At 28.5% G+C, this 23,720-nt stretch overlaps 5 protein-coding genes across 5 annotated transcripts; 4 read left to right on the forward strand and 1 right to left on the reverse strand.

Moving 5' to 3' along the window:
• The first annotated feature begins 5,414 nt into the window (after nucleotides 1–5,414).
• On the forward strand, nucleotides 5,415–11,450 carry LOC124935590 (protein SAR DEFICIENT 1-like). The gene is made up of 9 exons (XM_047476014.1): nucleotides 5,415–5,503; nucleotides 5,667–5,748; nucleotides 5,861–6,401; nucleotides 6,532–6,692; nucleotides 6,808–7,005; nucleotides 7,088–7,151; nucleotides 7,235–7,382; nucleotides 11,134–11,306; nucleotides 11,419–11,450. The coding sequence occupies exons 1-9, from the start codon at nucleotides 5,415–5,417 to the stop codon at nucleotides 11,448–11,450; spliced, it is 1,488 nt and encodes a 495-aa protein (XP_047331970.1).
• On the forward strand, nucleotides 11,134–12,650 carry LOC124934321. Its single transcript, XM_047474837.1, has 3 exons — nucleotides 11,134–11,306; nucleotides 12,040–12,271; nucleotides 12,369–12,650. Exons 2-3 carry the CDS (start codon nucleotides 12,092–12,094, stop codon nucleotides 12,540–12,542), a joined length of 354 nt encoding a protein of 117 aa, XP_047330793.1. The 5' UTR covers nucleotides 11,134–11,306; nucleotides 12,040–12,091; the 3' UTR covers nucleotides 12,543–12,650.
• Nucleotides 12,651–12,676: 26 nt separating this feature from the next.
• LOC124935591 (LEAF RUST 10 DISEASE-RESISTANCE LOCUS RECEPTOR-LIKE PROTEIN KINASE-like 1.2) lies at nucleotides 12,677–14,029 on the reverse strand. The gene has a single exon (XM_047476015.1). The coding sequence runs from the start codon at nucleotides 14,027–14,029 to the stop codon at nucleotides 12,677–12,679; it is 1,353 nt and encodes a 450-aa protein (XP_047331971.1).
• A 2,308-nt stretch (nucleotides 14,030–16,337) lies between these two features.
• Nucleotides 16,338–17,802, forward strand: LOC124936968 (reticulon-like protein B9). Its single transcript, XM_047477494.1, has 5 exons — nucleotides 16,338–16,488; nucleotides 16,822–17,002; nucleotides 17,110–17,251; nucleotides 17,341–17,410; nucleotides 17,501–17,802. Exons 1-5 carry the CDS (start codon nucleotides 16,383–16,385, stop codon nucleotides 17,668–17,670), a joined length of 669 nt encoding a protein of 222 aa, XP_047333450.1. The 5' UTR covers nucleotides 16,338–16,382; the 3' UTR covers nucleotides 17,671–17,802.
• Nucleotides 17,803–22,322: 4,520 nt separating this feature from the next.
• Nucleotides 22,323–22,701, forward strand: LOC124937058. The gene has a single exon (XM_047477568.1). The coding sequence runs from the start codon at nucleotides 22,327–22,329 to the stop codon at nucleotides 22,564–22,566; it is 240 nt and encodes a 79-aa protein (XP_047333524.1). The 5' UTR covers nucleotides 22,323–22,326; the 3' UTR covers nucleotides 22,567–22,701.
• Nucleotides 22,702–23,720: the final 1,019 nt, after the last annotated feature.

Here is a 23,720-nt window from a genome sequence, read left to right on the forward strand (position 1 = left end):
TAAATATGTTTCAAACTCGCAACCTAACAAAATAAGTACAACTCTTTAACCAACTAGGCTAATAACACTTTATATTTCAAATTCAACACTAAATTTGATAAATGCGGGACATGTTTAACTAACTAATCTCTCTCTCTCTCTCTCTATATATATATATATATATATATATATATATAAAATGATGCTTAATTTTGAAAGTGTCCGGATTGTCGGGTCGAGAACTGTGGTTAATTTGGATATATATGTGAGAGTAAATGGATATTTGGGTCAGATTCTGGGTTGACCCGCCCATACTTAAATTGGTTAAAAATAAAATTAAAAATGTTTTAAGTATGTTTCGAACTCGCAACCTAACCAAATAGGTATAATTTTTTAACCAACTAGACTGATAACACTTTATATTTTAAATTTAACACCAAATTTAATGAACGTGGGACGTTGTAACAATATATTTTTATCTGTGTGTATCGTACGGGGATCTTCCTAGTTTATAAATATAATACATTATGTATTAAGATTTAAGACATCATAAATTATAAAAAAAATTATTAAACTTAAGTTGTTAACATTAAATATTAAAATTTAAGATATATCATAATTTATAAAAAAAAAACTTAGAATTAAACTTAAGCTAGTATAGACATTCTCAATTTATAAATTAATTTATAAATTCTAAAATAATTAACAATAAATCAAGACATTAATTAAGATTATGTAACTAAATCATTTATTTCATAAAAAGAAAATACAAAAGAAAAATATAATGATTATTGAATTGAGTTTTGATTATAGCGAAATGAGAATTTTGACTACCGATTCTCTAAAATTGAATAATCATGTCTTGGAGATTATTAATTTTTGAATAACATATGAACTTGGAGGTGTAAAATTCAGTTCATAATATCAATTACAAATTTACAATATTATCATAATTTAAAGTGAGTTGAAAATCACTCATTGACATTTGTTAAAGCTTTTGTACGAGGCATAATGGAGCTTTAAGTATCTTTACAATAATATTTAAAAACCGAAAAGATTTAAAAAAAAAATTAATGGCAGATTTTTTGTTGAAGAGGACTTGTGGTTTGTGGTTGAGTTTGTTCTCTTTGTCTTTACCTAGGGCCATATTTTCATAGGAGACTTGAGCCGAATAAGTGGTCGAGTCGGTTGTGGAATTTATGATAAAAGCTATATTGACTTCTTATCCCTTTAGAGGAATTTTATCCACAGTGCTAAAAAGACGAGCTATGGATGCGAAGGAAATGCTTCTCGAATATTCTGTTTTGGTTAAGAAAGGGTGAAGTTCGTCGCGATGAAGAAGTCGAAACCTTGGTTGCGGACGCGCAATAGGCCTCGCTTGAAAGCTTTGTTGGCATTTTTGGGCATTCCGTCCATCTAGCCGTCTCCTGCCCATGTGGCTTTAAGCCTTTAAGCTTTTTTTATTTGGGTCAAACAACCTTTTGACCATATTTGGCACTATCTTTTTTTTCCTCTCACAACAAAACATACCAAATTTAATTGAATGATATAAATTTATTTTGGCTTATCATTTATTATTTTGTATACTTTAATCATAAATAGGATAAGCCTAGGGTAGCCCACTTCCCAAAGACCCATTTAATAAAATATATAAGATATTTAAATAAGTTTATGAGTTTTTTAAACATATAACATGATGTAGTTTAGTGGTTCAAGTTAGAAACTTAAAATTTTAAATTGGTTATAAGTTCAAACTTAGAAAAAAAATATCAATTTTTAATAAAGAGCTAGTGCAATAAAAAAATAAACTTTTATTTCTATTAAAACTAGGGTAGCCCAAAACATGAGACCGACTCTACTACAAATTATTCTAATTTTAATTATTTTAAAATTATTGGATACAATATTTTTCTATAACAATTATTTATTTTAATTTTAATTATTTTAGAATAAATGAATACAACATTTTTTTATAATAATTATTTATACATATTATCTTTTTATCTTGATTTTAGTTATTTTTTTTGATAAATGTATACAATTTTTTATCAATATAATAATTATATTATTACTTTTAAGTATTTTAGGATAAAAAGATATAATATTTTTCCAAAATAGTTATTTATTTTTTTTTCTCAAATTTTAATTATTTTAAAATTTGATGTATACAAGTTATTCCAAAATAATTTGACAAGTCTATAACTTTAGAAAAATTATTTGAAAATTTTATAAATCAATAGAGTTAAAATTGGTTGTCTAATATCTTTTAATTATTAATTTATATATAAGTAATTATATTTTCTATCTTATTATATATATAAATATATATATTTTTCTCATTATTAATTTTTATATTTTGTCAAAAAAAAAGTAATTTTAAATATTACTTATATAATATTCTATGTTCATTTATTTTATTTATACATATTTTTGAAGAAAAAAAAACTATATTCATTCGCGTCTAAGTATTTAGAAGATGCATAGGATATATTTCGAGCATTTTTTTTCCCTTGATAACATCCTCTCCTTGGCCCATTTAAGAGTCGACACGTGTGCTTGATGGCACGCATGTGGAGCAGATGGTGTGCAAACACTCATTGTCATTAGTCGTCATGTCATCGTATCACAACTAATGGCAACCCTATCTTAAAGTAGTTTAGGGTTATCCTATGGTCTCATATACAGAGCATTTTTTCCTTGCTCCTTTGGAAAAGATGTCAACCTCCTTAGGACATATTTCAAAATGTTTTCACCAACCGTTTAATTTTTTGCTATGACAACCACGCTTCTCGCCTTCTTGTCTAGAACGGTGGTACTAACATACATATATTGCATGATCCTAACTGAGACTTCGCTTGGTCTCAATCACCTGGTCTTGAGCGGTCCTTGTATATCATAGAAAGATTTCCCGCTCATCTTTTTTTGAATTAAAATGGGACAACGGATTAAGTATGTAGTCCGCAAACACACTTAATCATTTAATTAGGCGCATAACTTGCCGCATCGAACTTAGGAACTTAAGGTTAGTATCCACATCTTATTACCGTTAAACTAGAAGAGGATGATGTTTCCCACTCATCTTATATCTTTGGATGATGGACAAACTTAGTATTTTCTCTCTCGAGACTAATTCTCGATATACCTCTCATTCGCATCCATTGGAAGAAAGACTCAGTTATGCATCACTAACCGATGATTATCATATTTCATTCGTGATTTAAATCCATAATCTACTTCAGGTAGTTAGTTTATTATTATTATTTTATAAATTTTTAATTTCAATTCCACAAATATTTAAGTTTCTTTTTTTTATAAATGAAATTAGAATGGGATTTTCACTTAATAATAATACATAAATTTTAAAATAATTATTAAATATTAATTAATATATAAATAAATTAAATGATAAGAAATTATATATAAAATAATATAAATATATAATAATAATATTTATTATAAAAATATATTTATACAATAATTAAATATTATTTTTTATAAAATTTAATCTAGTTAATACAAACTACTATGAAATAAATTATAAAAGTATAAAAATAAATTAAACTTTTACACTTTTTACTTTTTTTTTTATACCACCCACCAAAACACAAAATATATTAAAATAATAATATTTATACTAATAAAATATATATATATTTGTATACCCAACCTAAACACTTTGCAAACTTATTCCCATTACCGTTTTCTGCTCCAACCATACTACATCATATGCTCTCTAAACAACGTAAATAATATGTTCCTCAAACCCAAAATTTAATAAAATTATAAATAGGCCCTTCAAGTTTATAGAGGTTTTGATTAGATGTTTAACTTTTTATATAATTTATTTCAAAGTTTTAATTTAATTGAATTTTTATATTTAGTTATGTATATAATTTATTTATATATTTAATTTTTTTGTTTTTTTCTTATATATTTTTATTAATAATTTTTACATATCATAAATTTAAAATAATAAATAATATTAATAAAAAAACTAAGAACTAAAAACTAAAAAAAATACAATAATTACATTTCATAAAAATACATAAAAATAAAAATTAAATTTCTTACATTAATTAAAAATACATATTTTCTAATTCTTAAAAATAAAAATTACATTTTTCACAATAATTAAAAATATAATATAAATTAACAATCAATCAATTTTTTAATGGGATGACTTCATAAAAATATTGAGATTTAATTTGTAAAATTGATAAATATATAGATAGTTATTGAAAAGGTTAAAAAGTTTGTATAAAAAAATATTCCTAAAATATTCTCTTGAGTTTTGAAAATGAGTTTTTAAGTTTGATTGAATTACGGTTTAGACGTGATATTTACCTGATATTTACCGCATTTTACATTTTGAGTTTGAGAATAAATTTTTAGGTTAAAGATGGTAAGAGCACCTCCAATCCACACCTAAAATCTAACTCATGCCCAAATTCATTGCCAAAATGAGTTTTTCATCCTTCTCCCTCCTACAAATAAAAAAACCCAAATTTGTGTTTACCCTATTCAAAAACTAAAAAAAATAAATTAAAATGTAGTCCTCTAACTATTAGTATATATTTTATATATTTAGTATTGTATATAATTTATTTATTTGCTTAATTATTTTGTTTTTATCGTATATCTTTTTATTAATATATATATATATATATATATTTATTTGTGTTTATTTAATAATTTTTAATTTGATTTTTAATAATGTTTGTTTTGATTAATTTTTTCATACTCGTATAATTTAATTTGTATTTATTTAATGATGTTTAATTTTTTTTATGTATATAAATTATTAATTTATAATTAATTTTATCATAATTTTCTCCAATTGAATGAAAAAAATATTGTGGTTCAATTTGTAAAATCTATAAATATATAGTTAGTATTAAAAAAGTTAAAAAAAAATGATATAAAAAAATATACTAAAAATATTCTTTTTAGTTTGAAAATGAGTTTTCTGGTTAAAGATAAATTTATATTTGATGTGACTGTTATTGAGTTTGAGAATGAATTTTTAAGTTGGAGATGGTTTAATAACCTATATAATTTATACATTTTAATACATTCTTATTATTTATATAGAATTCATTAATTTTAATTTTTATACATGAATTTTATTACTCGAGTTACTATAATGGATTGCTGTAATTTATTTTTATTTAAATTAAAACCAACTGGTTAAAGATTTATTGATTTTTTCTGTTAGAATTATATATTTACAAGTATATGAAAATAAAATTGCTCTGCTGCCTGGATATTTCCTTTATGCTTCAATGAACTTTCATATATCCCTTGAATTTTTTATAATTAATGTTTTAAATCTGTAATTTGGAAAATCATTGCCTACTTAAAGGAGCAACAATAGTCATTTAAACCCAAAGAAAAATCTCTCTTTCTCTGAAATTACACTCGATCAATATATTGATATGGCTGCCAAACGTCTTTCCGATGATTATTCCGGCAAGAATCAAGAACAGCCACCAGCAAAACGAACCAACCTACCGTCTTTTCTTCCGTAAATCTCTTTTTACATATCATTCTCCGATTTTTTTTATTATTATTATAAGAAACTAGTGTTACCCCACTTCCATTTAAGGTGTTCTAAACAATATTCGAAACCAAACCGTGAAATTTCTTTTAAAAACTAATCTTGACACTTGAACTATCTTATGATGTAGAATGATCAAGGAAGTTACAAAGAACCCGGAGAAATTCATGAAGGACTTTTGCTCCATCTTGGAACCAATCCTTAGAAAAGTGGTATGAAATTGTTTTTAAAATTTAAGATTTTTTTATTATATTGAATGATATGATGTGATCTTAACTAACCATCAAACTTCTAGAAGCAATTTTAATTCTATGACTTTTTCAGGTTTGTGAAGAAGTGGAAGGTGAATTAAAAAGAATTCTATTAATGTCAACTCTAAGCAAAACTCCATCTTTTCAAACTGAAATACATCCGTTACTAACTTTAAAGTTTTCGAATAGACTTTGTCTTCCCATATTCACTGGAACCAAAATAACAGACATAGACAAGAACCCTCTTAAAATCTTCCTCGTGAACTTAAACCGAGATGAGAATTTTGTGTTATCGACACCTCTAAAGTTGGAACTTGTTGTCATTGATGGCGAGTTTTCTGATGGAGACCAAACCAATTGGACCTCGGATGAGTTTGAAAGAAGTATAGTTAAGGCGAGGGATGGGAAAAGACCACTATTGGTTGGAGAATTGATGGTTAGTATGAGAGACGGTTATGCTCTTGTTGGGAAAATTGAGATCACCGATAATTCGAGTTGGCTTAAGAGCCGGAAGTTTCGGATAGGAGTTAGGGTTGTACAAGGGGGTGGAGATGATGTTCAAGTTCGCGAGGCTTTGACCGAGGCTTTCGTTGTTAAGGATCATCGAGGAGAATGTAAGCTTCTACTTGCTCTTTTTTTTAACTCAAGTGAAATATTTTAAAACTTCTAAATGACAAATAACTTTGCATGCATGACTAATTGTTTCTAAACGAAAAATTGATCCTTTTTGGTTTCCAAATATAGTGTACAAGAAGAACCATCCACCAATGTTGCGAGATGAGCTATGGAGGCTCGAGAAGATTGGAAAACAAGGAGTTTTTCTTAGAAGGCTAAACTCAGCTGGCATTAAAAATGTCCAAGACTTCTTGAAACTCTATTACGTCGACCACTTAAGACTTCGAGATGTACCTACTAAACCTTACTTTTATTATGAAGCACTTATCTTCTTTTGTTTCGTTAGGAGTAAGATTATATGATTTTCTTTGACAAATCTACATATTTGGTGAACATTTCAAACAGATATTTGGAAATATGATGTCGGACAAAATTTGGAATGTGATTGTCAAGCAAGCTAAGACATGCATCTTAGACAATAAGGTCTACATACATAGGAGAAACAATTATATCCTCTTCTTGAATCCTATTTGTCAAGTGGTGAAGGCTATAATTGATGGCCAAACATTTCATAAGGTAGACTCATCGAATGCCGTTATTAGGGTAAGTCTCACATTTCATATCGTAGGGTGAGTAGTATCATGAAAAAGTTATTGAATTTAGAAACTTGTAAACGTATTTGTAGAGCTTAGTTAAAGAAGCTTACGATAATTGGCATTCACTAGAGGAATACGATGAGCAAACTCAAGGTACCAAGCTATTTGTATATTTTTTTGGTTGTAAACTATCTTCCTATAGGCGTCACAATAATATGATGCATGTTAATGCGCAGGTGATCAAATGATATGTCAACAATATTACAACAATCATCAAAACATTCATACGAGATCAAACAATTTCTATATGCATGCTTGTCTACCGGATAAATCAATTAAAATTGGTGATACTAATAGTAATGTACCCGACAATATATGTGACACGTTATTAAATGAATGTTTTATTTCAGACGTTCAACCGGGATATAGTGTCATTGTGAATAATAATATCCAAAACCCTTATTTGAACAATGATGCAACTAACATAACTTCTTATTTGACTATGGATGACTAATTCAGAAGTTGAAGGTGTAGATATTACTATTGTTATGTGTAATAATATTTCAAACCCTTCATCCATCATCCATGGACCACGATCGATCCAACACAAGTCACTTGGTTGATTACTATTTGTGTAAATAGTATGAAGGAGTTCTTAAGTTTGTGCATAAACTTAATTAGATGTTCTTTGAAGAGACTAAAAAGAACCATTTACTTAATTTTGTTTTCTCTAGCTACCAAATGGGTAGTTTGTACATATGTTTGTTGTTTTATTTTATGATCTTCAATGTAATTTTTTTAATGATACAAATGTAATCTTAATTTTGTTTTCTCTAGCTACCAAATGGGTAGTTTGTATATATTTTTGTTGTTTTATTTTATGATCTTCAATGTAATTTTTTTAATGATACAAATGTAATCTTAATAATGTTGTATATTTTATTTTTTTTATTTTTGTAATTAAGTGGGAAAAGAATCTTTGATAAATAAATAGACTCTTGTCACTTACTTATGTTGAAATTGTGAAAACTGACATGTCTGTATTTTTCTAATTTGTTTAAAATTTATACTTTTTTTTAATAACTGATTCAGATAAAATAATATTCTTGGTTTATACTTGTTTTTAATAACATTTATCCGTTCACTCCAGTTTCGAAGTGTTTCTAAACATGGTCAAATATGGAGGTATTTGTAATTTTTATATATGAAGTAGTATTATACATGATATTTTAGATAAATAATTATATCAATAATAAGTGATTTTTTTAACTTATTAATATATATAATTTTAAAAATACAATTTTAATACGTAGTTTGAATGACACAATATATTAAAATTTATAATGTCATAAAGGGACGAATTTAAAAATTAGAGTTGATGTGGACTTTAAATTGTTTGGAATGGGCTTAAAAAATAAAATAAAATTTGTGGATATAACGAATGGATAAATATTTGTTTTGTCATTTTTTAAAAATTAAATAAATAATAAATTAAATTTAATATTTTTTTAAAACTAGATAATCATGCTACATTTTTATTCTAATATTCGGACTAAGCTGAAATCCATTGTTGTAATTATGGGTCATTATTTTCAAGAGTGGATTTATTTAAGGGCTCGAGTGGGCTAAATACAATCCAAAAAAAATACGGTATAAATGAGTCGTTATATCCCTAATTCTTAAAATTTTAATTTAATTAACTACTACTTTTTATCTAACTAGCATTTAGCCCGTGCATTTGCACGAGTAATAATATAAAAATCGTAAAAAAAAATTACGTATAACATTTTTTGACATTTTTTAACCGTTTTAAGTTTATGGGTGAGTCAACCCATAATCCGACCCAAATATCCATTTACTCAACATCATTATATATTAGTTAGTTAAAAAGTTGAACTTATATTAATATTAAAACGTCCCGCGTTTATCAAATTTGGTGTTGAATTTAAAATATAAAGTCTTTGTAGCCTAGTTGGTTAAAGAGTTGTACTTATTTTGTTAGGTTGCAAGTTCGAAACATACCTCTAGCATTTTTAATTTTATTTTTAACCGTTTTAAATTAAAAAACGGGTCAACCCACAATCCGACCCAAGTATCCAAATTAACCACAGCTCTCGACCCGGCAATCCGGACACTTTAAAAATTAAGCATCATTATATATATATATAGATTAGTTAGTTAAAAAGTTGAACTTATATTAATATTAAAACGTCCCGCGTTTATCAAATTTGGTGTTGAATTTAAAATATAAAGTCTTTGTAGCTTAGTTGGTTAAAGAGTTGTACTTGTTTTGTTAGGTTGCAAGTTCGAAACATACCTCTAGCATTTTTAATTTTATTTTTAACCGTTTTAAATTTAAAAACGGGTCAACCCACAATCCGACCCAAGTATCCAAATTAACCACAGCTCTCGACCCGGCAATCCGGACACTTTAAAAATTAAGCATCATTATATATATATAGATTAGTTAGTTAAAAAGTTGAACTTATATTAATATTAAAACGTCCCGCGTTTATCAAATTTGGTGTTGAATTTAAAATATGAAGTCTTTGTAGCCTAGTTGGTTAAAGAGTTGTACTTGTTTTGTTAGGTTGCAAGTTCGAAACATACCTCTAGCATTTTTAATTTTATTTTTAACCGTTTTAAATTTAAAAACGGGTCAACCCACAATCCGACCCAAGTATCCAAATTAACCACAGCTCTCGACCCGGCAATCCGGACACTTTAAAAATTAAGCATCATTATATATATATAGATTAGTTAGTTAAAAAGTTGAACTTATATTAATATTAAAACGTCCCGCGTTTATCAAATTACGGATAACATTTTTTGACATTTTTTAACCGTTTTAAGTTTATGGGTGAGTCAACCCATAATCCGACCCAAGTATCCATTTACTCAACATCATTATATATTAGTTAGTTAAAAGTTGAACTTATATTAATATTAAAACGTCCCGCGTTTATCAAATTTGGTGTTGAATTTAAAATATAAAGTCTTTGTAGCCTAGTTGGTTAAAGAGTTGTACTTATTTTGTTAGGTTGCAAGTTCGAAACATACCTCTAGCATTTTTAATTTTATTTTTAACCGTTTTAAATTTAAAAACGGGTCAACCCACAATCCGACCCAAGTATCCAAATTAACCACAGCTCTCGACCCGGCAATCCGGACACTTTAAAAATTAAGCATCATTATATATATATAGATTAGTTAGTTAAAAAGTTGAACTTATATTAATATTAAAACGTCCCGCGTTTATCAAATTTGGTGTTGAATTTAAAATATAAAGTCTTTGTAGCCTAGTTGGTTAAAGAGTTGTACTTGTTTTGTTAGGTTGCAAGTTCGAAACATACCTCTAGCATTTTTAATTTTATTTTTAACCGTTTTAAATTTAAAAACGGGTCAACCCACAATCCGACCCAAGTATCCAAATTAACCACAGCTCTCGACCCGGCAATCCGGACACTTTAAAAATTAAGCATCATTATATATATATAGATTTCTTAAAAAAAAAGACAAAACTTACATTTATCCATTCTCGTTTTATTCATAATTGTCTCGTTATATTTTTAAACATGTTTGCCTCATTTGAATTTTGGATCCTTCCCAACTTGTTTTTGTAATATGTTTGGTGAGTCAATTTTGTGATATGAACTTTTATATATTTAGTCATTTGAAGGTATGTATGTTTTTTTTAAAATTAATATAATATATGATATTAAATAATGACATTAAAAATGATAAAAATAAAAATGGTGGGAAAAGGGCGAATACAAGTTTGAATACTTTTCAAATGGGAGACCCACTTGTTCAAAAAAAATCAAAAAGTACCTCTTACGTGGAAATTTCATATCATTTTCCTTTTTATTTTAATTCAACTAAAAAAATAATATTTTAAAAAAGGCTGTTTATTTCAAAATTGAAGTAGAATTCAAATACTAAAAAGTTTTATGATCAATTATTCATCTTTTACAAAGTTCAGGACATATTTGGCTAATTCTCTCTTCCTTTTTATTTCTAAGAAGAAAAATAAAATAAAAAATGAAATATTGGGTCCCACTTCATTGAATGGCTATCGATTTTTCTTTTTCAATTTATTTATTTATTTTCTCATATAAACTGAAAATGGATGTAGACGGCGGTTGACGGAGAAACAAGGGCGGACGATAAGTGAGAGAGAATCATCGGCAACTGCGAGCTCCGACTCCGATTCCGACGCCGATTCCGACTCCGACTCCGACTCCGATCATCTTAGAGGAACGGAGCCATTACCTCGGGGAAGGTCCGGCCAGCAGCATCGAAAATTAGGTACTCTAGAGTATCGATTTTACAGTTTAATAGATGAATAGTTTTGTTTTGCACTAGCTCCTGACAATTTGAAACTGTAGATTGAGGTCTATAGTTCATATCTTGTTTGTAGGTAGATATGATATAATCGAGTTTACTTACTGAAGATTGATTTTGTATTATTCATACAGTTTATCAGTTTTTGTTATAGTTTCTTCACTCAAATCTAGTGATGAATCAGATTTTTGAGGCTGTATTCTGCAATTAGATTAGACTGTAAGCTTGCTGGTTTTGATCTGAAACTTGTTTATATGCTGTAACTATCCTTTGCAATGGTTGTTTTCTTCTTCTCAATCTGCTAGTTTCTTTATAATGATTCAAACTTATGATGTGAATGATTTGTGGTGAATGTTCTTTGTTTTAATTAATGATTCAAACTTACATGTTAATGCTACCTTAAATCTTAGGTTCTTGTGTATTCCCAATCATATAATGTCAGGGAAGATACAATTCTCTTTGTAATGTATTTGACTTCTATTTCTTAGTTGATGCATTCCATGGTTTAGATTCACTTATGCAATTGGATGCCATTTAAAATCGAATTTTCTATATGATGATGTAATGGCCCTATCTAAAAACCTGAGTATTTTCAGTTTAAAATCCATCAATGACTAGTATTGAGATGTTTATCTTATGATTTGGCATGAAATTTTCCACATTTTATAACGATTAGCAGCTTGAAAATGATCTACAGATCTTCCACACATAGGAAGGGGGAAAAGGGTTGTGTGTTTGTTGGGGAAGATATGTCTTTGAGAATAAAGGCAGTTGTGGACAAGTTCGTGCAGGAGTTGAAAGAGGCGCTCGATGCAGACATACAAGATAGAATCATGAAGGAAAGGGAAATGCAGAGCTATATCGAAGAGCGAGAACGTGAGGTAGCAGAACGTGAAGCTGCTTGGAAGTCTGAGCTTTCTCAACGAGAGGTATTGTGTTCTATGTAGTATTAACTGTTATAGTAAATCCATATTCTTCTGAAGATTGTCTATCTTGATCTTGATCATTTGTTTCCTCATTCATCAGGCAGAGATAGCTAGACAAGAAGCAAGGTTGAAAATGGAAAGGGAAAATTTGGAGAAAGAGAAAAGTGTGTTGATGGGGACTGCGTCGAATCAAGATAACCAGGACGGGGCTCTTGAAATCACGGTTAGCGGGGAGAAGTTTAGATGTCTTAGATTCTCCAAGGCAAAAAAGTAAAGAAAAATGTCTTCCTTCTATTAAGGTTAGTAGATTATAGAAATTCTTGTTATTGTATTATTGAATTATTACAAATGAATCAATGAAACAATATCCTAAATTTATCTAGCAATATGTTTTCGGTAATAAAGATTCTACAATTCAGAAGAAGAAAGATCAACAAACTCACTATCACCATCGTGTTTCAATTCGAATCCCTCCTTCTGAATGCCTTGTAGGATTTCTAACACCTCGTCCATTGTCGGCCTAAAGTCTTTTGAATCTTGTAAGCACTGAAATGCCAACTCCGCGACCTTATCGACCATCATCCTAGTCTTGTAATCCGACTCGTATCCAATAGCAGGGTCCACAAGCTCGTGCAGAGTGTGGCATTGGATCTTGTTGATAGCCATGTCGGATAAGTTAATCTCGCGTCTATGCCTGGTAATGTCCACGGCGGGCATTGACGATATCAGCTCGATGAGAACCACCCCAAAGCTATAGACGTCGCTCTTATCGGTTAGCTGGTAACACTTGTGGTACTCGGGATCTACGTATCCAGGTGTGCCTTGTGGTGCGGTTGAGACGTGGGTGACGTGTGTAGGGAAGAGACGGGAGAGCCCGAAATCGGCAACCTTGACGGTGAAATTGTCGTCGAGGAGGATGTTCGCGGTCTTCACGTCGCGGTGGATGACGTCCGACGCGTGTAGATATGAAAGAGCCGTTGCGGTCTCGACCGCGATGCTCATACGCGAGTTCCACGAGAGGGATCCGGGGGAGGATCTCTTCCCGTGGAGGTGATCCGCGATGGTCCCGTTTGAGATGTACTCGTAGACGAGGAGCGGGGTTTGTGATTTGTAGGAGGTGCAACCGTATAAGGTTACGAGATTCTTGTGGCGGAGACGGGCGAGAAGCTCGATTTCGTTGACGAATTGCTCGAATCGCTTGTAGTTGTTGTCGTGTAGTCTTTTGACGGCGACGAGTCGCCCGTCGCGAAGCTTGCCTAAGTAGACGGAGGCGAAGCCTCCGTCCCCGAGCTCTCGGCTCGAGTTAAAGTGGCAAGTGGCTTTGTCGAGCTCACCACACGTGAAAACTTGGACTCCAAAGTAGTTACTTGCTGGCGCCTTTCTGATATCCTTTTCAATATCCTTTCCCGGAGAGGCTTGGGAGGACCACGTAAGTCGAGAAGCTAACCATGATAAGTTCGCGTAAGAGCTTTGTTTGTTTCGACGACGATAAAGAAAGATGACTAAGGCGACGACGAGAAGAGTGAACACCGACGCACCAATAGCAATGCCCGTCTTCAACAACCAATCTCGTTTATGATCCTTGGGGATGATGCACGGCGTCGGGTTACCTTGGCCGTCGTGGCATATACATACAAAACCGCCGTTTTCATTCTCGCAAGTCCCACCCAAATTCTCACAGGGCTGGCAATTAGTGTTTTGGCCGGAACATGTTATGATGTTGAGGAGAATTAGGAAAACGAAGAAGATGGAAGCGTTCATGGTTGTTGTTATTGTTATTGTTTCAGATGATAAAAGGATATTGAAGTTTGAAAATTGGGTTTTAATGGAAATCAACATTTGACTATTTGAAGGAGATATTATTGAATATTATCGGATTGGTTTGTTTATTAAAACTTAAAGATTCTGGTTAGGATCAACGAAGTTGAACTTTGAAAAGTGGGAGTTTTTAGCCCGCTATATTGGATTTTTTATTATTATTTGGGATGAATGCACGAGATAATGACCAAATAAATATTATTAGCCATCAAATTTGAAAGAGATATATAATACTAGTATATAAATGGGAGATGTTCATCTGTGACATATAAAAATGAAAAAGTACAAACTCAATGTGGAAGTTACTATTCAAGTTCTCATAGGAGATAATGATATCTTCTTAAGAATACTTCAAATTGACCTCATAAATATTGTTCTAACTTTTTTAAATAAAAAATATGTCGAGTTAATTTTTTTTTAGAAACGCTGGTTCCGCAACTTCTTACGAGTGCAACTAATTCACGTGGGTTAAACATATATCTCGCAAATCTACTCAACCATTTCAACCAGACGTAAAGCTCGAACCCAGAATCACAAAAGGTTTGAAACCTGGGATATTCACCTTCCTTTGCCGATAGGCTAGACAGTGAGATTAAAAAGTATATATATATTTATACTACTCTATTTGAGATTAAGTGGATCTAGATTATAAATAAGTCACATTATCTGAATTGAAGAGAACTTAAATAATTTACAATCTCAAGTTATGGTCATGGTGATATCATTTGGCAAGTGCTCAAGGTTAATAGGAATTTATTATCTCAGGTTTGATTTCATATATTTATTTATTTATTTTTGGAATGAGGTAATTTTAGGATAAATACTAAAGTCATTTGATCCAACTATACATTATTGAACATATTATAAATTTTTGATAAAATAAAATAAATAATGATCAGATATAAAATATTTATATATAACTTAATGTTGTAATGAAGGTAAAAAAAATTTATAATGAATGTAAAAAAATAATCTTTATTATTATTATTATTTATTTTAAATGTTTTAAACGTTATATTTGTTAAACAATTCAATTATTTTTATTCAATCTAAATTTGTATTATTATAAATTTTTATTATGATTTTTTTATTTTTTTTAATAGAAAACTATCACGACAGTTCACCACCATAACTTTTCACTTTTATTTAAGGCGTTTTAAATAAAAAAAAATAATTTGCGACTTTTGTTCTTTTAAAAACTACTCTTAACACTTAAACTATTTTAGCGAGATAATTTTTTTAAAATTAGTTTTGAAATGTGAATTATTTGATATATTAAAAAAAGTTATCCTACCTACCAAATATATATACCATCAGCAGAATGCATAGTCTTCAAAACCGACCTAGTAAAGTCCAATTTTAGTTTATAAAAAATATAGTTTAGCGTTTTTGTGATAATGTTTTTTATTATTTATTTTTTCTAAAAGCTAACTATTCTTGTAGTTGATTGCATTACTATATTATTTATAATTTTGAATTGAATTGAATTGAATTTTTCTAAAAGCTAACTACTCTTATAGTTGATTTCATGACTATCTTATATATAATTTTGAATTAATTTTGAATTGAATGAAGTTTTAATAGTTGTTCTATATATATAATATAACAACATAAAAACTTTCCTTATTGCAAATATAAAAACTTAATTTGCCATCAACTATATTTAGTCTAGAATAAAATATACTTCTTGTACGTCTTCTTTCAATTGCTTGTCAACAAAGTTTAAAAAGAAATGACCATTTATTGATTAAGTTTCAAATACATGTCATATTAAAAAAAAATACAAATATTTGGGTCCCTAAATATTTCATTGACTTTTGATCAAGACATTAATGTCTGCATCTGTAAATATCATATTCAAATTTTGAAGTTCCTTTCTTGAAATTATTATTGTTGCAACATCTTCTTCTTTTGGGTGTCAATTAATGATTTTGATGCTAACAAAGATTCAATCGTATTCAAAGTTTTCTAGGATCGAAAAAAATTATGAATTTATTTATTCTCTTTACATGACTAAGGTCGGGCATGATCATGAACCCGAAAAAGTACTTCAAAATTTTTAACCAAATTAGATGCTAAAATGATGGTGATCCAAAAGACAAGTCATGATTCCTTCCCAAGCCATCCTTTTCTTCGCCACTTTTTTCTTCTTTTCCCCCAACAAGCAAAGGATCGTGATTTAGTCTTGCAAGGATGACTCATATATAAGTCATAATTGTATGAGTTATAGTTCATGATGCAATCAATATATACTCTTTGACAAAAGCAAAATATATACAATTCTATCGACTTAATCATGCCGATCTATTTGTCTTCATCTGATTATAATAGCGATGGAAGGCCACGTGGAAAACCCTTTGGTCGTCAAAAGTCCGTTCATCAAATTCTTGGAGGAGGAAGTGGTATCCCTTGTTTCTTTTTCTCTTTATCTCGATCAAATCATGAATAAAATAGAAGAAAAAAAATAATAGAGAAGAACCAAAGTAATCAATTGATGATATTTGTAATTATTGTTGTGAAATGATAAAAAAAAAATATCATTATAGCTCAATTTCCATTTTAAAGGTTTTTAATGATATGGTAAATTTCTGTTGTCACACGTTACTAATGTTGTTAAAAGGTCTTTTACAATAATTTTTATTTAATGTTGTAAAGGTCATACACAATGACAGTAAATAAATACTATTGCTAAAAGATGGACTTTAATTATCCATACTTTTACTCATCTTTTGCAGTTGCAAATTTGCTGTTATGGAGAAACACTAAGTTATCTAACAGTGTTCTAATCGGAGTAATTATTATATGGTTTCTCTTTGAAATTATTGAGTATAATCTCGTGACATTTTTATGTCACGTTATCATCACTAAGATGATTATTATTTTCTTTTGGTGCATGGGAGCTGATATTTTTAGATGGTAAGTAGCGACATCGTTAATGATTCAATCAATAATGAATTTATTTATTTTTTAATTTCTATCATTAATCTTGTTTTAATTTAAAATGTTTAATAAATTTTGCGTAGGCCTCCCCCTGAAATTCCTAAAATCGTTCTACAAGAATCCACCGCCCAACAATTGGCCTCACTCATTCACAAAAAGTTTAAACTCTTTTTATCAATCTTCTTCAATGTGGCATGCGGAAACAACGCCAAAATCTTCGTTTTGGTAATTTGCTTTATCGCTTGTAGAAGGAATTAAGGATATACCTATTCAAATATCCTAAGATTGAATTAAGTCATTTTTCTTCTTGTTAGGCTATTGTTACACTATGGATATTGTCGGTAATTGGAAATTCCATAAGCACATTAAACCTTCTCTTCTTGGGTAAGCATTTCTCCACACAAATAATCTATTTCCTTCTAAGTTTCTTATAGAATGCATATAATTATCAAAACTATATTTATACATATGCAGGTTATCTCGGTCTGCAAACTTTACCATACTTGTACGAGCAATACGAAGAAGAAGTTGATGAAATTCTCAACAAAATGAGTTATGGCATGAGGAAATCATTCAAGAGATTTGATTCAAATGTTCTTGACAGAATCCCAAGAGGACCTGTTAAAGAAAAGAGAGTCAAATAAATAGAAAACATGTTAAATTGTATAAGCTTATAATGAGAAATGTAAAAGTATAATCACAAATTGAAACTGCAAATTACCCATTGTTATACTTATAATTAGAATGTGTTGAATAAACCAATGCTCTTAATTGTTGATGCAATTTCTCTATTGAAATTAAACTCTCAAGTGTTTCATATAAATATCTTAGTTTGAAGAAAAAAACTTCTAAATATAAACATAATTAACCAAATGGACAATTTGACTTACTTTTTCTTATTTTTATTTTTTGAAAATTATTATCCACACTTGTGACCAAGAGATTCATCACATTGGGATTGCAAGTGGAAAAAAGGAATGATTTATATAAGTCAACTCTCCATTATCCCTTTTTACACTTTTACTATTTAATTTTTTTTCTCTATTTTACTTATGATAATTGAAAGAGTACTGTTTATTTGATCAAATTTTGAAGGTTATAAGGTTAAAATTTTGAGGATAAATTATAATAAATTTATTAGAGATTATATATTTAAAACTTAGATTTTTATTTTAACTTAAGACATTATAAAAAAAAAATTGAACATATTACCTTTAATCTCTTAATGAATTATTTTAATATCTAATCATGATTGTAATAAAATATTTTGTTTATAATAATGAATAATTGAGATATTCATAAAAGTAAATAAAAATCCCACAATGTGAGATTAATAATAAAGAAAGAGACATCACACCACTACACAAAATGACGCATCCTTTTTGTAGGTAAAACACATGGGTGATAAACTTCATCTTCAGTCAAACATATAATTTTTTGGAAAATTTGACTAAATGACTTAAAAAGTTGGTTTCATTTGTAATCGTGTTTATTGTATAATTTTTAATGTGCTGGTAATCACTTTATTTATTTTTTAATAAAAATACTTCTATCGCGAAACACGATGATTTATCGCATTTCGCGAAGAGAAATTTTCTTATATATAAATATTCAATTATTTTTTATTTCGTTATTTTACCTTTTCTCTTCTCTCTATACTCCACGATCTCTTTTAGTTCGTCAAATTTCTGGTATGTGGCCACTTTTTATTTATATATATATATTAAATCTGAGTCAGTTTTAGTATATTAATAAATTATTGGAGAAATTAATACATCGATAATATGTCATTATTGAAGTATGAGATCATTGGTAATTTCCTAGATGATCAACTAGAATGTTTAATTAAGATATGGATCTAGAAATTAGATTTTGGTTGTACTTGAAACAAAATTAGATTAGATTCAAAAAAAAATAAAGAGAAAATCATAGATGAAACAGGATAATCAATGTGGATTTTGACTCTTTTTTTTTAAATTAAATTGAAAACGAATTAGAAGGTCTGCAAAATAATAATAATTTTGTGTTAGCTTAAGCCTACCTCATCCCTTACGTAAATTACGTAAATTTCATGTGTATATATTTGTGCATATCTTTGTGAATTTCTTTTAAAAGATTTGTAGTCTAATAGTGGCAAAAAGAAGAGTGGGATCTGTTGCAGCCCCCAATCAAGTTCATAGTGGCCTGCTGACGCACACAAATTTATAACTTTTACTTAATTTTTTTTTTTTTTTTAATTGTCTGAGTTATAATAGATTTTACGAATTAATAAAATCAATCTTATTTGACTGTTTAACCGAATATGTTGAAAAATCTGAAACAAATAAGAAAGATAATGTGGAATAAGCATAATTTAGGTTTATCCAAACCCAACACTAATCCAAACCCAAAATATTAATTTGGGTTGGTTAATATGGGTTGGGTTGAGTATGGGTTGAGTTGAGTGTGAGTTGAGTTTAATTTGGGTTGGATTAGGGTTACCCAAATTACCCAAATTATATAAATTTAGTTTAATTCTCTATTATTAATCCAATATAAACTAATCATCATGTTTAATACGTTTTTTATACGTTTAACACGTTTTTCACACATATAACACGTTTTTAATATTTTGAACACGTTTTCACACTTATAACACGTATCTCACACGTTTAACACGTTTTCATGTTTTTGGCACGTTTAACACGTTTTTGACATGTTTAACACATTTTCACACTAATAACACGTTTTTTACGTTTTTGTCACATTTAACACGTTTTTGTCACATTTAACACGTTTTTGAAATCATTAATATGTTTAACGCGTTTTTGACAAGTTTAACAAGTTTTTTTACGTTTTTGGCACGTTTAACACGTTTTTAATATATTTAACACGTTTTTGATAAGTTTAACACGATTTTCACATTTTTGGCACGTTTAACATGTTTTTGACATTTTAACACGTTTTTAATATTTTTAACACGTTTTCACGTTTTTTGCATGTTTAACACGTTTTTGACATGTTTAACATTTTTCACACTAATAACACGTTTTTTTTTACGTTTTTGTCACGTTTAACACGTTTTTGACATGTATAATACGTTTAATGCGTTTTTGACAAATCTAGCACGTTTTTTAACATTCTTGGCACGTTTAACACGTTTCTAACATAACGAACACGTTAACACATTTTTGATAAATTTAGCACGGTTTTCACGTTTTTGGCACGTTTACCACGTTTTTGACATTTTAACAAGTTTTTGATATGTTTAACACGTTTTCACATGTTTAACACGTTTTTCACATGTTTAACATGTTTTTTACGTTTTTGGCATGTTTAAGACCTTTTTGACATATTTAACACGTTTTTCACACGTTAACACGTTTTTCACATTTTTGGCACGTTTAATACGTTTTTGACATGTTTAACACGTTTAACATATTTAACATATTTTTGACTCATTTAACATATTTTTAGCACATTTAACACATATTGGTACGTTTAACATGTTTTCACATTTTTAGCACGTTTTTAGCACGTTTAACACGTTTTTGACATTTTAACACGTTTTGATACATTTAACATATTTTTGACATGTTTAACATGTTTTTTTGCACGTTAACACGTTTTGATAAGTTTTAACACGATTTTGGCATTTATGACACGTTTAATATGTTTTTCACACGATTGACATCAAACGTGTGAAAAACGTATTAAACGTGTCAAAAATATGAAAACATGTTAAACGTGTTAAAAATATGAAAACATGTTAAACGTGTCAAAAATATGAAAACATGTTAAACGTGTCAAAATCGTGTTAAACGTGTCAAAATGTGCCAAAAACGTGAAAAACATGTCAAAACGTGTTAGACATGCAAAAAACGTGAAAAACGTGTGAAAAACATTACAAACGTGTTAAATGTGTTAAGAATATGAAAAACGTGAAAAACATGTTAAAAATGTCAAAATGTGTTAAACGTGCCAAAAACGTGAAAATGTGTCAAAATGTGTTAAATGTGTCATAATCGTGAAAAATGTGTCAAACGTGTCAAAAACGTGTTAAACATGTCAAAACATGAAAATAGTATCCAATGTGTCAAAATGTGTTAAACGTGTCAAAAATGTGTTAAAAACGTATTAAACGTGTCGAGAACGTAAAAAACGTGTCAAAACGTGTCAAAAACGTGTTAAACATGTCAAAACGTGTTAAACGTGTCAAAAACGTGAAAAACGTGTGAAACGTGTCAAAAATGTGAAAAACATGTTAAACGTGTCAAAACGTGTTAAACGTGTCACAACGTGTTAAACTAGCCAAAATATGTCAAAATGTGTTAAATGTGTTATAATCGTGAAAAACGTGTCAAACGTGTCATAAAAGTGTTAAACGTGTTAAAAATGTGTTAAAAATGCCAAAAATATGAAAATCGTATTCAACGTGTCAAAAATGTGTTAAACGTGCCAAAAACGTGTTAAACGTGTCAAAAATGTGTTTAATGTGTGAAAAACGTATTAAACATGTCAAAAACGTGAAAAACGTGTTAACATTTCAAAACGTGTCAAAAACGTGAAAATGTGGAAAACGTGTTAAAAATGTCAAAAACGTGTTAAACGAATAAAAATGTGTTAAATTAGTCAAATACATGTTAATTAAAAAATAAAAATAAAACAATTTGGGTTACCCAACCCATATTAGTAAATAATATGGGTTGAATTATGGGTTGAATAAATTTAATTTGGGTTGAATATGGGTTGAGTAATACGGGTTGAGTTCACCCGTTTGCTCACCCATAGATAGTTGTTTAACCAAAATAAATAAATAAATAAATAAGTTGCATTGAATCAAACTAACCCTCTCCCAATATTATAAATGCAAACGACAAAGCAATTCTATTTTTTAATTTAAAAATTACAAAATGGTTTAAAAGAGTTGCCTACACGAATGCATATATAAATCAATTATATAATTTTTTAATATATATATATATATATATATATATTAATTTATTTATTTTTAATATCTTATTAAAATATTGATTTAAATAAAATAAAATTTTATAATTTTTTTTAATTATGTATAATACTAACAAATTTTATAACATTTATATGTTCAACTTCGGCTTAACTCAAACTAAACCAACAATATAATATTAATTTTTGTTTAAGTTATGGGAATTGGAATAACATAAATTTTGAAGAATGGTAAAGGTAGTGACAATAATTGCATTATTTTAATTTAAAATCATAAAAAATGGTATTTTTATGACAGTATAAAAAGTCAGTGCCATCTAAACAAATTCAGAAACAGAGAGAAAGAGAAAGAGATGGTGAGAGAATGGAGGGATGAAAGTGGGAATTGGGTTGCCGGAGCCGTCGCCGGCGGCGGTTTTGAAGGTTATGCAATGTTGTGGGTAGCCATAGTGGCATTTTGTGTAATTTCAGCAGTAATATTTTCATGTACAGGTGGTCTTACAAGAGACAAGACTAGTGCTGAATCAGGGGCTTATGGAGGTGGTTGCGCCGCCGGCTGCGGCGGCGTTTGCGGTGGAGGCTGTGGTGCATGATTTATGATTTATTTTTTTTGGTTGAATTGAGAATATGATTGTTTATTTCTACTAGAAATTTCTTCATATTCATATAACAGGAACAAATCTAATTAAATAAAAAAAAAATTACTCAACAATTGTTCTTTTGTGTTATGTTTGGTTTTAGAGATAAACTACAGTTTGAGAAGTTTGTGAAACTATAATTAAAATTTTGGAGTTAAATTTTGAGTTATTTACATAATTTTATTTGAAATGATCACCCAGTTTTTGAATGCTTAAATTAATAAAATAATATGTAATCAATTAGTTTTCTTTTTATCTTGATATTATGTAATAACTTTTAATTATTAAAAGAACAATAAATTAATTAAATATCCTTTTATTATTATTATTAAATGAGTTGCTAGGGTGATTTTGAAAAAGTGTGTTTTTATTTAATAAATGATTAAAAAGTATTAATATTTAATAATAAAATAATTATTTTATTAAAAAAGAATATATTTTAATATTTTAATTAATAAATTAAATGATGTGATTAATGATAATAAAATGGATTAAATGATGATTTTTTTATATTTAAATAATCTATACTGAAAAAGAAAAAAGGAGAAAATTAATTGAAAATATTCAAAAATAAAAATGTTAAATAAATTCATTTTGTGGTGTTGGGGTTATTTATATCTCTTTAATTATAAATTTTCTCACAAAACTTATTAGTCTAAAATGTAATAAGATATATTCAAAATGTTATAATATCATATTGTCATTATCAATACATTTAAATTTTTTAATTTGATTTTTTTTAATTTGATAATTTTAATAGTGGGTAAGAAAGTCTAACAAATCTCATCGAGATAACTTTTAAATTAGTTAATTTTTTATAATTTTAAATTAAGATCTTGTTTAAAATTTTCAATCTATATATAAATATAAAAAAAGATTTTTTGCATTCAGACCATTTGAATTTAATTTGTGGATAGAATGCAATTTTATTGAATTCAACCATTTTTTTTTTTATAAATAATGCCCCACACTTGAAGTAATCTAATAAATAATAAATTATAAATTTGATGGAAGAAACTGGAAAAATAAAAAACAAACTTTTAAGTAATTAAACCAAATGTGAAAAAGTTTGAGGAAATTAGACTGGGCCTTTGGAAAACATATGCTTA

Source organism: Impatiens glandulifera, chromosome 4 (genome assembly GCF_907164915.1).
Source record: "Impatiens glandulifera chromosome 4, dImpGla2.1, whole genome shotgun sequence".
NCBI classification, from domain to species: Eukaryota; Viridiplantae; Streptophyta; class Magnoliopsida; order Ericales; family Balsaminaceae; genus Impatiens; species Impatiens glandulifera.